Source organism: Pelophylax lessonae (genome assembly GCF_965119305.1).
Source record: "Pelophylax lessonae genome assembly, chromosome: 11".
In the NCBI taxonomy this organism is placed as follows: domain Eukaryota; kingdom Metazoa; phylum Chordata; class Amphibia; order Anura; family Ranidae; genus Pelophylax; species Pelophylax lessonae.
In genome coordinates, this window is record NC_138778.1 from 41,427,511 (window position 1) to 41,444,807 (window position 17,297).

Here is a 17,297-nt window from a genome sequence, read left to right on the forward strand (position 1 = left end):
GATTGACTGTGATAGGTGATAATTTAATAAATCTATCTTTGTCATTAAGCGTGTTGTACAGTAAGGAGATGCCCTTGATTTTGGAGTTAGGTGTTGTAAGAAATTTTGCAATCCTCCAGGACAATGAGACATTGGGTGATTGCATTGAGTATAGGAAGTGTGATATCTGTAAGTATGTAAAATAGTCATTAGAGGAAATTCCATATTCTAGTTGTAAGGTTCTAAAGGTTTTAATAGCCGGACCTACCAGGATATCGTCCAAGTTCCTGATCCCATTGGATTCCCATTGTGCCAAAGCTATATTGGGAATAATACAAGGAAGGCTCAAGATGGGCATTTGAACAAGTGGTTCTGGCTGAATCAGCTAAAGGGGTATGCAATAGTATATGCCAAGCTTGTATCGTGGCTCTAATGGTGGGAGACAACTTGGTATCACTGCTTTTGAGAAAGGGACAAACCAGCAGGTAGTGGTATAAATTGTTACCAAAAATTTGGTAACTCTCCAGTTGTGCCCATGGGGTCTGGTGGGACTGAGGAAACCAGGCTTTTACTTGTGTTAGCAAAGATGCCAGATAGTTGACTTTAATTACCATATCCCCCACTCCGCCCACTCTCATTGCTTTTATAAGTTTACCAAATGCAGATCTGGCCTTTTTGCATCTTCATAGATATTTGTTGATTAGAGATTGGGCTGTTTTGGAAAAGAACATTGGTACTGTGATAGGAAAGGTTCGAAACAGATTTTTTTTTTTTTTTAAAAGCCCGTAGCGTGTGAAACACACTCAAAAGACTTCACCCGGTGCATAAAAAAGTGCACACACACAAACGTGAGGAACACAAAAAGTGCACAGGGTGTGCGAACAAATGGTCTTCCCTCCGAAGAGGTAGGACCCGAACCTCGATCCCCCGGGGCGCAAGACTCCTGACAGGGATTTAAGGTACTCATGGTCTGTCTGGCCGAAACCAGACTGACCCTGTTCTTCAGGGGGACTGCCGAAACAGCCCCCACCGAGTACTAAGTGGGGCTCCCCCGAAGGGAGACCCCATGAGAGAGGGCGGACCAAGCCAAAAGGCCATATCCACCCCCTCCCAAGACTCAAGGCAGGGCCCGAGGACCCACACCCTACAAGTCGTGCAAGTGAAAAAAAGGTGATAGAAAGTGACAAACTACAAAGAAAAAGCACACACAAACAAAAAGGTGGGGAAGGGGAAGTGGAGAGGTGAATTAGTGCCCTTGTGAAAATACAAGGGCAGGCCTTCCGGCCGGAATAAACATTCCTCTGGTCGAAGCCAAAAAGCCTTGCCCAAGAGGCAGGTGCTTAAAAAAGTGTGCGTAGGTGCAGTGACCATGATGCCGAAAAACTCAAGGCGAGCTGCCCCTCACCAGTGAGAATTAAGGCACCCCTGGGCTGCCACCCCAGGGGCACATACACTACGGGCTTTCTCTACCCCGGCCCAAAGGCCAGACCGAGTGTAGCCCTATCCTACCAGGAGGCATCAGAACTTTGGACAGCTTAGGGAGAACCTACCTTCAACTGGGGACAAGCCTTTTGCAAGGCCAGATTCAACCCAGGAGGAAAGGCTCCCCCACCGCCACCGCCGTTCCTTACCAATCACATCCAGGAGCAGTACTAACTGGCCACGGAACCAATCCAGTTTTCTCGCTCCCTTCAAACTGGTAGGGGCGGACCCATTCAAATCAGAAGGCAATGGAACCATCTGGCTTTCTCTGATGTGGCTTACTTCCCAGTCCCCCGGTTGTTCCGGAGCGCCCTGGTTCATTTCGCCCCCCACCGATACTAACCATCAGGTTCCATACCAACTGATAAGAACAGATACTACACTTGATCTTAGCCAAAAGGGTTCGAAACAGATTAATTAGTTGAGGAAGCAACACTATCTTAAAGGCTGCCAACCTACCAGACCAGAACAGTTCTGATATTGCTCAATCCTGCAGTTTAGAGCTGAGGGAGATCAAGAAGGAAGAGTAGTTTGCCGACACTAGTGCGTCAACATCAGGTGTTAGTCTCTATTCACACTAGTCTGACTTGTCAGGCGACTTGGTCAGCCTGACAAGTCACGCACCGTCGCGTCCCATAGTGTAGTACAGGAACGGTTCTAATAGGAGCGACCTGGAGCGACTTGCATAGACATTCATTTTATGAAGCCCGTGCAAGTCGTGCCGAAGTCGCGGTGCACAGGACTTCACAGGTCGCCCCCTAAGTCAGATCGCCGTAGTGTGAACCGAGTCTAAGTGTGATTCCTAAATATTTGATCCTGTTTTTTGCCACACATAAAGAAAATGATGCTGTAACCTTTGTTGTATGGGGGTGGGTAAAAGCAGACCCAGTATGTGTAATTTGGATTCATTAACTTTATAATAACATATTAGAGTAAACAACATCAAGTTCAAGTGTACTAAAGCCAGGGAGGTTTCCACATCTGTGAGCATCAAAATGATGTCATCTGTGAAAAGACTGGTAACAATGGTTGGAATTCTGGATTTGGAAACCAGAAAGCTGTGGGTGGGAACGTATATAAGATGCCAGTGGTTCCATCAAGAGAATAAAGATCAGTGGTGATAAAGGGGATCCCTGGCGGGTACAATTAGAAATTGTGCATGGCGTGGAGAGCATCCCTGAGGAGTAAACCTGGTCTGAGGGATTATTGTACAGTGCCATGATAGCTGTAAATATCGGGCCAGTGAATCCAAAAGCGTTCAGCAACTGAGCCACAGAGTCCCAGTGGATTCTATCAAACTCCTTCTCTGCGTCCAAAGCGAGGAGCAGAGAAGGCATTCGTTGCAATTTTACAAGGTGGATTATATTTATTAGTCTGCGGGTAGCCTTGATGGTTTGACGCCCCTTAGTGAATCCGGATTGATCTGGATGTTTGAGGTGGGCAATTAGTTTGGTGCAAATTTTTAGATCGTTGTTTAAGACAGAGATGGGCCTGAAATTTTGGGCAAAGATGGGGTCCTTCCCTGGCTTGGGTAAGGTGATGATCAAGGTCTTAAGCATTTCCTGCGAAAAGAGGCAGCCGCTGCATTATACATTTTGACCATGTAGGTAACAGGATGTGTAATACTCCCCTGTGAAATGGCCAGGGCAGGGTGATTTGTTGTTCTTGTTGTTGTTGGGTAGAGATTCTATAACCTGCTGGATTTCTAAGGATGTAAAGGGGAATTCAGTGTGGAGAGTTGGTCTTGGGACAGTTGTGGAATTTTTACTTTTTTGTAGAAATTCTTTAATTATGTCTGTATTTGGTTGGGCAGTATTAGGGTCTTTATTTAGATCATAGGTGTCCAACCTTTTGGCTTCTCTGGGCCACATTGAGTGTAGATAAATTTTCTTGGGCCGCATATAAAATAAATACTATAGTTAAGGTATATAAGTAATAAAACGCTGCTGCGCCCTTCCCGCGCTGCCACCCCCTCCAGCACTAATTTAACACAACCAGAGGATGATCCCCTCCGAGGCAGCCTCTGCCTACAGTTATTCTGAAGCTGGTGTAGGCGTGCCCCCAACCCGACTTCCTTCTTCCCCATCAACAAAAAAAAAATTGTCATGGGGCAGTGGGCCGCATTGCCTGCGGCTCTGGGCCGCATGCGGCCCCCGGGCCGCAGGTTGGACATGCCTGATTTAGATTATACAGCTGTAATAATCACAAAAAGCATCAGCTATGGCTTGGGGGTGATAAAATTTAGCATTAGTGGAGGGGTGGGGTGAAAACGGAATATTCGTTTTATGTCTCTGGCCCTTCAATTTAGGTGCTAGTAGTTTCCATGCTCAGACATGCCCGGTGCTAGAAGAAGCAAACTAGGTAGAGGGCATACATGACTGGGTGGAAGGAGAACCGAGCTGCATGGACTAACTAGAAAAAAGTAGGTGGCCACTGCTTGACCCTTACCTTATTGGTCAGTCGGACGGGGTGATGGGGTGGAGCTGTAGAAATATTGCTGCTGGGTAGGAGTGGTTTGAGTCAGCCACCCTCACGCCCTTTCTACTGAGGAACTCCGATTGTGGCTGTATTTCATTTTCTTCTCCGCTTTATGTGTTGTGGCGGTTTGGGGTCCTTGACAGGGGTCTAAAAGCTGGTCTTTTGGGGAAAAATAGTGGGGACCTATCCGAGGTATGGCATCCTCTAATTGGTACAGTTGGGTGTCTGAGGTTGGCTGTGTTAGTCCCCGAAGCGGTGCTTAGTGGCTGCAGGCATAACTAGGCCAAATGGTGACACAGACACAAAGTTGGTGGTAATATGGTACTGTCAAGGACCTGCAACCAAGTTTCAACTGGATTATGTTTTGTTTTTGTTAAAAAGATTTGTTGTTTAATAAAAGGCCATGTTGGCCATTTTAACTGCACGTATGAGTAGTGTGATCATTAATAAGGGGGGAGGTTACATGAAGAGAGTTGGTAGCAGTTGGTGTAGAAAATGTTTAGTGTAACAACAGAGCTCTGACCTACCCCGGTCATGTTTACAAAAACAGACAGAGGCGCCTCTAAGTGTAGACTTTATGTAATCAGTTTTAATGACTAGAATTCTGCACTCACATTGGTAATCATATATTCATGCCCATAAATAAGATTCCAGTGTGGAGAAGTGTGCATCATCCGGTCCTAGACGTCCATCCTGCTGGAGCCAGGATCCCTTCGCTGTGGCCGGCTTGTACGGCGGGGTAAGAACCAGGAAGTAGGCTCGGTGTATTTTGCTGGCAGCGAGGCTTGGTGGACAGTCGAACCTGGATGACAGGCGCCTCTGTCTGTTTTTGTTTTAGCTCTGTGGAACCCCTGGCTTTTGGTTTCTGGATGGCTGCCCTTCATGGTGGACTTTTCCTTCCCCTGTGCCGCTAATGACTTTTAATGACTTTTAATGACTTTAATGATTTTTAATTCTATGGACTCTGGTTCGATATGTGACAAAGCGCCTGTTACTATTGTGTATTTATGTTTCCATAGGCATAATAGGTAATTTTCAGTCTTCTATTTGCCTTTGTTACTATACTTCTCCTTTAAAGCAAAACTTCCCCTTTTGGGTGGAGCTCTGCTTTAACTGGAAATTGTGTCACCCACCTGGCTATGCTATATGATAGATCTGTGTGCATTTCAGGACTGGATGGAGAGAGATACAAACTCTTTAGCAGGTACAACTGCTCCCTTATATGTTTTTTGTGTAAATTTAGCTTCTTTCCTGTGGTTCAGCTTTACAGTTTTCTTTACATTTTGATTTATCTTAAGATCTCACTATATGCTTTGTTCAGCAGATATGTCAAGGTCTCCTACGCCTATTCAGAAGGAGAAGTTTTCGCTGCCCTGACATTAAAAATGGCCACAAAGCCCATGGATCTACTGGCAGAACTGCAGCTCTTGGAGAAGGCGTCTACCCTAGAAAGGCTGCGTGCAGCAAAGAAAAGGAGAGAGCAGCAGTTGAAGAGGTGGGTGCAAAATGAGAGGGAGGAAGACAACAGAAGGCGACGTCAGCAGAAAGCCAGAAGGAAGACACCCACCAGGAGCAAAAGAGTTTCCTTTCCTTCTCGAGTGACTCTCCATGAGGCCTGCCTGAGGAATGACCCAGAGGAAGGTAAACATAGTAACATGGGATAATAGATACTGTACATAAGATATAAGACAAAAATGAGATTAATCTATAAAAAAGTCTTGTGGATAAACACGGCAAGAAAAAAACGCCACATTGTTGCTATATCGTGTTTTATTTGTTTTGTTTTTTAAGGATCTGAATACAGGTGCATTGTTGTCTATGGGACAATGCACACAGCTGCTTTAAGGTCTGTAATAATGATTCCAAAAATAGTATCTCTCCTGCGCTCAAGTGGTATGCGGGAAGGTGAATGGTCTGAATGATTTAGCACAGATAAGGTGGTCTTGCTGCCCCCTCAGGTCCAAGGGTATCCAAAAACACAAGAAGAGAAGGGCGCACCGACCTTGTGCATTACCACTAAAAAGTTTATTAAAATCGAAATGGGTAGCGTACATTATACTCACAAACATAGAATGTGTACATGCATGTAGGAAATGGAAACCACTCGCCTCCAGAACACTTCTCTACTGCTGGATGGCGTGATGGCGTCCACAAAGACCTGGTTTGGCTTACGCGTTTTGAGGGAGAACCCTCTTCCTCAGAGCCAAAATCACCACTGGACAGGGAGGCGAGTGGTTCCCATTTCCTACATGCATGTACACATCCTATGTTTGTGAGTATAATGTACGCTACCCATTTTGATTTTAATAAACTTTTTAGGTGCGCCCTTCTCTTCTTGTTGTTGTCTTAAAGGTCTGTAATACAGCAATGTGTTCAGAGCCATAAAAACAAAAAATATAATACATGTCACATTTGAGTGCAGTAATTTATGCATATACACATGTATACACAAGTATATACTGTACAAGCGTGATGGCAGCTAGAGGAGGATGAAGAAGAATTTTAGACGTGTATACGCATACGCACGTTGCGTGCCTGTATGCGCATGTACTCAAGGTCTTTTCAGAACATAACTTGTGTTTTTAGTTAGGAACTTTCTGACAGCAAGATCCTGCACATAAACATCAGTAAATTATTACATCTGTGTGCAAGAGGCCTTAGGGCTCTTTCACACGGGCGTTCCGTATATCTATTTTTCATCCCATCTGATTGCGGATGAAAAACTGACATAATGCATGTCAATGGGATTGCGGATGTCAGCCATTGACACACAGAGCGCGGCTTAGCGCCGCCCCTGCTCTCTCCTCATTGGCTTACTGGCTGTGATTAACACCAGTGGCTACCAATGCTGCTTCAGGCCAATGAGGAGGGAGAGTCCCGGAAGATCCAAGGCTCTCGTGCATATCGTTGGGTTGAGATGGGGCTCAGGTACGTTTTAGGGGGGAATGGAGGCGCTGCTGCAAACAGAAGCTTTTTTTACCTTCATGCATAGAATGCATGAAGTTAAAAAACCTTGAGCCTTTAGAATCACTTTAATGAGACACCATCGCTATACCCAAATAGGGCAAATTGACATTGTCTGCTGATAGCCCACCCCAGGTTTTTATATTTACTGATTCAGACTTTTTCGCAGCATCCCAGCCTAACCTCCATGTGAAGGTGTTTGGGTCAGGTGATTGGCAGCTCAGGCCTGAACACTGTTACATTGGAGAGATCATGCCCCTCTCACACCTGGAAGCCCATCTTCTTCATCAAGGGCTCTGGCTTGGGCTCGTTCCCATGGATTAAATGAATGCCCCACCCCTAATTAAAGTTTATTTTCCACCTATAGTGGCCGGCTGGGCGCACAGCCAAAAAAGTGTCCCTGGAAATTCTAATGTTTGCAACTATGCATTCTGGACACACCGCCTGGGCCAGGTGGCAGGAATAATAATGGGCACAGGGCAGGCAGTCCTAACAGAAGCCTGGTATTCAGGTTTCCGTAGTGTTGTGTTAAGCCTTGCGCGGCTGTGCCCTTCCACCACACCAATGCAGGGTTCTTACAGGGCTTGCGTGGCTGTACCCTTTAGTAAATAGAAAGGTAGCTGCCAGTAGGAGAGGAAATAAATTGAGTAAAAAAGCATTTTCAGGGCTCCCCTTTCTCTCTCTCCCCCTCTCCCTTTCCCATCTTAATATGTTTGTGTACATTTATTTATATGGCCAGCCACAGACGGATCGAAATTTGGCTGATTCAGGCTAGTTGTACTGAAGTTGATCAACGGATCGACTTTGGTACAACCAACCTGTCGTTTTTTTTTTTTTGGTGCGATCACTGTCAGTGACTATAGCTGCCAGCAGTGATCATTGCACTCTGACGGGGGGGGGGGGGGGGGAACCTCCTGCTATCAGAATACAATAGCACAGGCTGGGGGAATTAAGCAATTTTTCTTTCCATTTACCTGTGGTGAAGAAAAGAAAATCATATAATCTATGGGCTGCTTAAAGAGGTTGTAAACCTCAGAAAAAAAAACCTGAAAGACAAAGGCATAATAAGCTAGCATGCATTGCATACTAGCTCATTATGCAATACTTACCTTAGAACGAAGCCGGCATGTTCAGCCGTCTTACTTCCGGGTGTGTGTCATCCGGCCATCTGATTGGCTGGAGCCGCGATGACGTCACTCCCGCGCATGTGCGCAGGAGGCGCCGATCACGGCACAGGGCTCTGAAGGAACGGCGCAGGCGGCCCTCCGTTCAAAGCGCATGCGCCGTTGACGTCATCGGCTTCATTAAAAGTAAATATCTCCTAAACTGTGCAATTTTAGGAGATATTTACACTACCTTTAGGTAAGCCTTATCATAGGTACAAGCACTGGGGGTTTACAATCACTTTAAGAGTGCGTTTATGTGTCTGTGGAAGTAGATGTATGTATGTATGTATGTATGTATGTGTGTGTGTATATATAAATATATATATATATATATATATATATATATATATATATATATATATTTACACACACACACACACACACACACGTGTGTTTGAGCTTTGTTTAACACACCTATGCCCAAAGGCTTCCTGGTGAAGAGGAGAAAAGTCCCTGCTGGTGTCCTCTCGAGTGCGGGATGAGGACAAGGACAGAGTATAGGCTGCCCCCCGGCATAAATGGTGTGTGCTGTGTCTGAGCAGAGGCAAACTGCGTGGACCACCGGAGGTTCTCTTCCCCCAGCCAGCCCCAACTGAGCCACCCCTGATCCCCCCTGGCTGCCCACTGTCGGCCAATTCTGGAACCCAGGGGCAGTAGAGCAGGCACTGTCCAGCCGGACCCACCTGATGAGCAGAGAGTACCTGGAGCAGAGCTTCAGCCTGGGATGATGTTGGGAGGAGTAAGGGAAGAGGGAGAGTGGGAGGGGGGCTGAGCTGTTTTACAATGGGCCTCTGGGTTGTACTTGCCCCCTGGGCCAAATGTTGCCAGTCAGCCCCTTCCTTTAGTTACAGTTTGAAGTGGTTGTCAAGCATTAAGGTTTTTACCCTAAATGTATTCTATGCATTAAGGTGAAAAACCTTCTGTGCTGCAATGCCACCCAGCCCCTCTTTTTCCTTTCCTGAGCCCGATCCGATCCAGCGATGAGCTGTCTCTCTCCTCATTTGACTGCTGTCAATGAAATCCTGTGACATGAGAGTGGGGGGTGCGGCCGATTCCCATTATCTGTGTCAATGGACGCAGCAGCGGAACCCGAGAGCAAGCCCGCACGGGTACTCCCAGGGAAAGCAGCTTTCCGTGGGGGCAACTGAAAAAGAGAAGGGGCCTGGAGCGCCAGCGGGGGACCCCAGAAGAAGAGGATCGGGGCTGCTCTGTGGAAAAGCAGGTAAGTATAGGAATGTTTATTTTAATACAAAAAAAAAAAAAAGCTTTACAACTGCTTTAGGCTGTGGATATAAGGAGAGGGGATTTAGTGATTTAGCAAAAGACAATTGGGCAAGGCTGACACCAATTCTTGTAACTGTAAAGCCACAAAATTCTGCGTGTCGTTAGCTCACAAAAGGAAGATAAGAACTACTGTAAGTGTGTTTTTGGTAGATCAACAGTTTGCAGTGATTGTAAAGGTATAAAACAAGGGAAAATGTATATGTATTGCAATGATATACTGCGCAAGAGAGCATGCACCTCCATCCCTAAATCTAGGAATAACAAGTGTGGGGAGTTTGGGACTTTAAATGAGGCATATGACCCACAGCTTGAAGAATTGTATTGACATGATTGTGGATATGAACATAAGGCATGACATGTTGCAAATGTACATACAAAAATGTTGTTTATTCCTATTCCATATATACTGTATATATATACAGAAGTAACATAAAAGCAATTCATATATATATATATATATATATATATATATATATATATACAGTATATATATATACACCTAAATCATGCTAAGCACATTATCATAACCGTTAATGTAAGCCAATAGTATTGTATGGTCAAGTAAACAAAATAGTATTATGAAAAATTGGATTATACGTTAAAAGCATGGCTGCATCCAATAGACTTGACGTGTTTTGTGGATGGGTTCCACTTCCACAGGAGCGGATGCAGACCATATCTGTAAAGGACAACAATGAACAATGAATACCTAATACTTGCCAAAATGGTTGAAAAGTAAGGGCAGGAGGAAAAGAGATATCCACCCTGAGGTACTTACATATCGGTTACAGATAAAAACATATGGCACTACAAACACAGGGCTGCTAGGAACATCCATCCCTGGAGCTGTGGTAATGGAGACCCATGGAAAGGCCAGGTGTAGAACCACACCCCCAGGGGAGAGGAGGTTTCCATATTGAAACCGATAATGGTGCAGAAAAGTACATCCAGATATACTTAAAAAATGAATGAGTAGTGTGTAACTAACTTGTTTTGAGGTAATGCCAGTGCCGAACCTACCATGGGTCCCACTGGGTCCATTGGACCCAGGCAGCACTTTTAGAGGGGCAGCAAGCTGATGCCCAAGATTTTTTTTTTCTAGCAGTTTTGTGTATGACAACTGCCCCCCAGGTCATTCCACTGCCCTGTAAAAAGGCTGCCCCGCTTCCCTCAACACACATACTCCTAGTTGCCGGACACGAGGGTGCTCACACACAGTCTAACACTAGCTGGTAAACACCCGGGCACACATGAAGAGCTCAGGTGTGTTTACTGCCAGGACGGGGTACCCATGGGAGACAGAGAGCAAAGATCCCTTTCCCACCGGCTCCGCCAGCAGCAGATGTTCGGGCGCAGCTTGCATTTTTATTGGGTGGAACTGGAGGAATAGATGCGGCTGGCCTCGTGCCCCGCCCGCCTTCTTCTGCTCTTCTTCTCATGCCCTTTGATGGGTGTGAATTTTTTTGGGGGGAGGGGGCAGAATTTAATTCTTGGACCCAGGCAGCACAATGACTTGGGCCAGCCCTGGGTAATGCTAGTATAGTAGGTGCGTGTAATTACTGCCCATTGGTGACTAGTAAAAGGTGCACAAGGTGTGAATGAATGGGGGGACAGAAAAGGTGAAACCATAACCAAGGGTATGGGAGAAAAGCGCAGGCAGTGTAGAGATATTGCATGGAGCCCATGCAACTAACAAAGAACATGGCATGGAATGTGAAAGAATACAAGCTGCTGAAGAACCTTGAACAAAGGAAAAACCCCTCAAAGTGTTACCTTATGTTCGCACATGAAGCCATACACCAGAGTGCGATATGCAATGTGCCCAATTGTGCAACGAGAAACAGCTCAAACCAAGGAGGGTCCTAAATAGCCCGGCGTGATCATGGGCTCCTCCCGGCATCACGCTGGGCATGGTGGCAGAGTGAGGAGTGGCAGCTCCGCCAGACATACTACATATGATTTTGGGCTTTTCTGCATTTTGCCATGGCATACATTTGGAAATAGGCAGAGCAGGGCCAAGTTCAATGGTGAGAGGAAATGGTGAGATTTACATACTGTATAACCTCAGCTGCTTATATCCACTTATATATTTGTTGATCATTTTTAACCTTTACTTATGTGGTTTTTGCAATGTGTAACGTGCCCAGGTTTGTGGAAAGTGTGCTTAGTTAAAGCAGTATTAACAACTTTAGCCCCGGAAGATTTTGCTGCTCAATGACCAGGCCACTTTTTTCAACTTGGCACTGCGTGAATTTAACAAACAATTGCACGGTCATGCAATGCTGTACCCAAACGAAATTTACTTTTTTCCCACAAACAGGGCTTAATTTTGGTGGTATTTGATCACCTGTGTGATTTTTTAATTTTTGAAAAAAAGAGCGACAATTTTGAAAAAAAAAAAAAAACAACATTTTTCACATTCTGATATATAACCTTTCCAAAAAATAAAAAAATAAAAAATCAAAATTTTTTAACATTTTAGGCCAATTTATTTTCTGCTACATATTTCGCAATAATAATAAATCGCAATAAACTTATTTTGATTGGTTTGCGGTTTATCGTGTTTACAAAACTGCGGGAATGATTTGTCATTTTTATTGTTTTTTTTTTTTTTTACTAGTAATGTCAGCGATCTGCGATTTTTTGCGGGACTGCGACATTGTGGCGGACAGATCGGACCCCTAACTAACATTTTTGAAACCCTTTGGGGGGACCAGTGACATTACTACAGTAATCAGTGCTATAAATATGCACTGTTAAAGTAATAATGACACTGGCAGGGAAGGGGTTAACACCGTTGGTGATCAAGGGGTTAAATGTATGCCTCGTGCTTACTGACGTGTGTGGGGGGGGGGTTTCTGTGACACAGACAGAGATCGCAGGTTCAGCTATGCTGAATCCTGTGATCTCCTCCTGTCTGTCACAGAGACGATCCGCCTGCTTTGTTTACAGAAGCGGGCGGATCTTCTCACACTTTCCCCGGCGATCGGGGAAGAGAGACGGCAATTGCCGCCTCTCCTCCTCCGGCCCGACTCCTGCTGTGACTAAACACAGCAGGAGCGGGCCTCCAAGATCGCTAGGAGTCCAGCGATGTAAGTGTACGTCGCTGGACCCAGGGGAGCCGCAGTGCTGCAGTAGCAGCACAGTGAGCGGTCCTAAAGTGGTTAAACGCAAAACCAAAAATTTAATATATTGCAGCTTACCAAACATTACATGTAGTGGCTGCATTCGTTTTCTTTTTTAAGGCTGTGTGGTGATCTGTTCAGTAACTCATTTCCTGTATTCGAGTGCCACCACTCTGGAGGAGGAAGCACAGGGAGCATCCTCAGACAGCAGCATTGTCAGTATAAGGGGAGGGGAGTGTTAGATGGGCTAAAAGTTTTAAATATACTAACAAATTGAAGCCTTTTGCGATAAAGGTTTTACATAAATTAATAAAAGCTGATCCTTTTAAGCACCCCTGTCAGTGGTAAATGGTTTGCCTCAACCTTGTACCCGCTACATCTATAGGACAGTTTGTTTTGTTGAAAAACAACCAGGGGAGGACTGGCCCAGGGGGCAGGGGGGCAATTGCCCCCTGGGCTGCTTTGATGCCTCATTAAAAGGCTGCCCCGCTTCTGCTACAGACATGCCTAAAGGATTACTGATGAAGAGCAGTAAAAAGTCCCCACTGCTGACCTACTGAGTGCCTTGAAGACAAGGAAAAAGTGCAGCCCCCCCCCCCCCCCCCAGCATGGATGGTGTAAACTGTGTCTGAGCAGAGGCCGGTTCCATGCCCCACTGAAGACTCTCCTCTCCCAGCCAGCCCTGACCGAGCTGTCCCAGCTCCCCCCAACTGCCCCCTGCTGGCCAGGTGGGGAACCCAGTTTCGATCAGTAGAGAGTACCTAGAGTGGAGCTTCAGCCTGCAGTGGGGGTCAGGAGGAGGTCAGGAAGAGGGAGAGTGGCAGGTTGACTGAGTTAATGCACCATGGGCCTCTGGTTTTTACTTGCCCCCCTGGGCCAAAAGTTGCCAGTCAGCCCCTGAAAACAACAGACTTACTGGCAGGATCACCAGGCGAAAATAAAGGAAAGAAATCCTAAAAGAAGAAAACAAATGCAGCCATTACAGCTAAGAATTAGTAGGCTGCAATATATTGGGTTTAATACCGCTTTAAGCCAAACCTTCACAGTACAAACAGCCTAGCTCAGTGGCCTGTACGTGCTGTAAATAATAAAGCAAAGAGATGCTTGAACCTTGAAGCTTATGAGCGCTGTGTCCAGCAGAATGGAGAAACGTGATAAGTAGTTTGATGGAAGGTGGACTTGTGTTGAGATCAGTGTGTATGTGATAAAGTTGAAGTACGCTTTGATCAGTGGTAAGCTTGACATGACGGGGTTAGTGCTTCCAGCTCTAAAATTCTGTAGGGATTAGTTCTGTAAGTGATGTGGCTGAGGAACGTACATACAGATGAGTGCTATAAATAATGAACCTGAGATGTGCTTAGGTGCTTGCGGTAAGTTTGATGTGTGTCGGAATCAGTAGCCTGACTCATCGCTGCCTCTGGTGGCATCACGGTGGGGTGTTTGATGCAATATGTGGAGTACATAGTTGCCCCTAACCATCACAAATGACCTCCTAGTGAACTGTGCCACTGCAGACTGTAATATTTCATTTTAAACCAAGCTATTTTATACTGGTGTTTAAAAGGATGAATACGTTAAAAGCCTATAACCAGAACTGCAACCAACATTTCCTGGACTGAGGTGGTAACAATGAGATTTTTCCTGGTGTGTATGTGTCATACAGCAAGTGTTGATGGCAGATGACATCATAGCAGATGTGACATGGTGACTTAGAAGCTTTTTTTATAAAAGTGGGATTCGATCCAGTTTTCTGGTGCCTGGACTTATTCTTGGTGGCTGGCATGCATTCAAACTCTTCGGACTGATCTACCGTATTTTCAGGCGTATAAGACAACCCCCCTAATTTTCAAGTTAAAACATTGGCTTTGGGCCATACTCGCCGTATAAGACTACCCCCCTTCTGAAGCAAGGCAACACCATTGAAAAACATCAGATTTCTCATAGATCTCCACGGTACCCCAAGTACTGTAATACATGTAATCTCTCATAATATCTCCAAGGCACCCTAAGTATAAGTATTACTAGTAGATGTAATCTCAAGATGCTGGCTGTGTGGAAATCCTGTACCGGTATACCGTATGTACCGTAGCTTCGGCTACATACAGTGTACCACGCTGAGCCAATCACAGTGAGCGATGTATTCTAGTATTGAATGCAAAGCCTGCTTGGATTGGCAGAGTCAGAGAGGCGGGCTAATGTTACTCCGCCAATCCGAGCAGGCTTTGCTTTCAATAATAGAATATATCGCTCTCTCTGATTGGCTCAGCGTGGTACACAGTATGTAGCTTAAGCTACGGTACATACGGTATACCGGTACAGGATTCCCGCACAGCCAGCGTCTTGAGATTACATCTACTGGTAATTCTTATACTTAGGTTACCTTGGAGATATTATAATCGGCGTATAAGATGACCCCCCATTTTTCGGGGATTTTTTTGAGGTTCAAAAGTAGTCTTATACGCCAGAAAATACAGTAGTTTAAAACCACTAGAGGACAAATGCTGGCACATATAAATAAGGATTTAAGGCTACCAAGTTGATTTTAAAGTCAACTAATGTATAGCAAATTTATGTGGCAGGCTAGGACTTGAAACCCTTGGTCTCCAATCTTTCTAAACAATTGGTTGTCCTTCAGACTTTAGGGGGACCGGACTGTGGTCAGTGGGAGGAGAAAGTGCCCCGGTGTATGTGGAAGAAAACAAAATCCCATCATTGGCATTAGTGGGAGGAATATTGCCTGTTAGGGTGCTGGTCGTAACCTGACAACAGAGATAGGCCCCGATGTCCGCTAGAGGGCGGAACTTGGACGGAACCCCCAAGGTAAATGACACAGGCTAGCCTGAGGTGCGGAGTCTAAGTATCCACCGGTTTTCGCCAGAGCCTCTGGTGGTGAGGATGGACTTCGCTGCGTGTGGATACCAGGTCGCGGTCCTCAGGGTCGCCCCACCAAGGGAGAACCGATCAAGGTCCGAAGGCAGCTAAAGAGACAAGGGAGATCCGAGAGAATGGTCAAACAAGCCGGGGTCAGGACGGGGAGCAGACGAGCGGAGTCAGGAACAAGCCAAAAGGTCAACAGGAAATCAGCAGCAAACAGGTCACAGGTTCAGGAACAACGGCAGGAGCTGAAGACAAGACAGCACTGAACCTGTGTGCTGATCTAGCTTAAATAGTGCTCTTTCTTGATGAGAAGGGTGGAGCCGAAATAGCCTGTGAGTTTTAACTCATCCTCTGCCAGAGCATTCCTGACAGGTTCCTAATAGTGCCCCTGTGTTGGTATTAGCAGGGAGAAAATAAAGCCCCATTCTTGGTGCCAGTAGGGGGAAGAGTGCCTTATATCAATGGGAGAAATAGTGCCCAAGGGCCAGAGAGAGGCAAGCAAAGGGCAGCATCCGGCCCTCTGCAGCAGTTTGGAGACCACTGCGGAAAAATACAACCAGGTGGTCCTTACATGGCAGTGACAGATCTCTGTGAGCTAAAGAATGTTTACCATGCAAAGAGTACTTTGGTGCTACAGTGATTGGTTGGCATTGTGAAACGTGAAACATCTATTTAGCTTCTTCCAACATCAGCTTCCTCTACAGCTTTCTGCATTTTGTCACATGATGTTACAGAGCCTGAAAAGGAGGTCGGTGTTGGAAGACTTTCCTCTGTTGAATGCAGTGATCACAGGTCTGACTGGAGAGCTGGTGGCTAAATAATGCCAAGCATGTGTCACTGACTGTAGGACCCACTTTAGTTAATGTCTGAGTATTGAAGTATCTACAAATCAGGGTCATCACTCCAACATGGGCCGGGACAAGGGGTGGACAGGAGGGGTGGCTGCCCTGGGCACTGTGGTATCATGTGAGGTTCGGGGGCACCACAAGGAGATAGGAAGGAGGCGATTTGTGTGGGGAGGGGACATTTGGGGGAGGGGGGGGACAGGAGGTAAGAATTATTCTAGGAGGGGAAATTTGGGGAGGTGTGCTAGGAGTGTGGGGATTTGTGTTGTAAAGGAGATGAGGGAAGAGGATTTGTGCTAGGATGGGGGATTTGTGCTAGAAAAAGATGATATGGTGGGGGAGGGAGAGGATTTGTGTTAGGAGTGGAACTTTTTTTAGGGAGAGGGATTTATGCCAGTAGGGATGATTGTGGGCATTTCTGCAAGGAGGAGAATTTTTTTTTTTTGGGGGGGGGGGTGGGATTTGTGCTAGAACGGGAGATTGGGGGGAGAGTAATTTGTGCTTGGAGAGGGGATTTGGAGTAGGGGGAGAGTATTTGTGCTTGAAGGGGATATTTGAGGGGTAGAAGACTTGTGTAGAAGAAGACTTGTAATTTTTTTTTTTCGGGGTGGGGGAAATTGTGCTGGGAGCATATGTGGAATGAGACGATTTGAGCTGAGCATGCAGATTAGCACTCAATTTATTTCCGGGGGGATTTGCTGATGCATAATGCTCATATATCTTGAGGAGGGGGCAATTTGGCATGTTTACCCTGGGCTCTAGATGACCCTGTCCCAGCACTGAGCCCAACATATCTTGTTAGTACTTGCCCAGGGGAGGCAGAGGTCCCCCCCAACCCAGTCCTCTCTTGGTATGTGGTACAAATGAGCAGGATTAGACATGGGGTAAGCCAGGGCCGTCTTTTCCACTGGGCATGCCCGGCGGTTGCCCGGGGGCCCCACTTGCCAAGGGGCCCCACATGGACGGTGGCATGTCCCTGGTGGTCTAGGGCCCCCCCCCTTATTGCTTTCCGCCCACCGGCGGCAGCCGTGGCTTGAGTCTGCCCTGCAGTGCACACTGGTTGCTAAGGCCAGCCCAATTAGCATCTAGCAACCAGT

The 17,297-nt window shown here is 46.1% G+C and overlaps 1 protein-coding gene across 2 annotated transcripts in view; it reads left to right on the forward strand.

The window, feature by feature from the left end:
• The window catches only part of PPP1R16B (protein phosphatase 1 regulatory subunit 16B), a 123,625-nt gene that overhangs the window by 21,989 nt on the left and 84,339 nt on the right, over nt 1–17,297 (forward strand). Inside the window, exon 2 of one of the 2 annotated variants that reach the window (XM_082271376.1) lies at nt 5,261–5,580. In XM_082271376.1, coding sequence (XP_082127502.1) covers nt 5,325–5,580 — 256 coding nt within the window. In that variant the 5' untranslated portion in view covers nt 5,261–5,324. The remainder of the gene's footprint in view (nt 1–5,260; nt 5,581–17,297) is intronic. The other variant, XM_082271375.1, reaches the window with a different exon arrangement.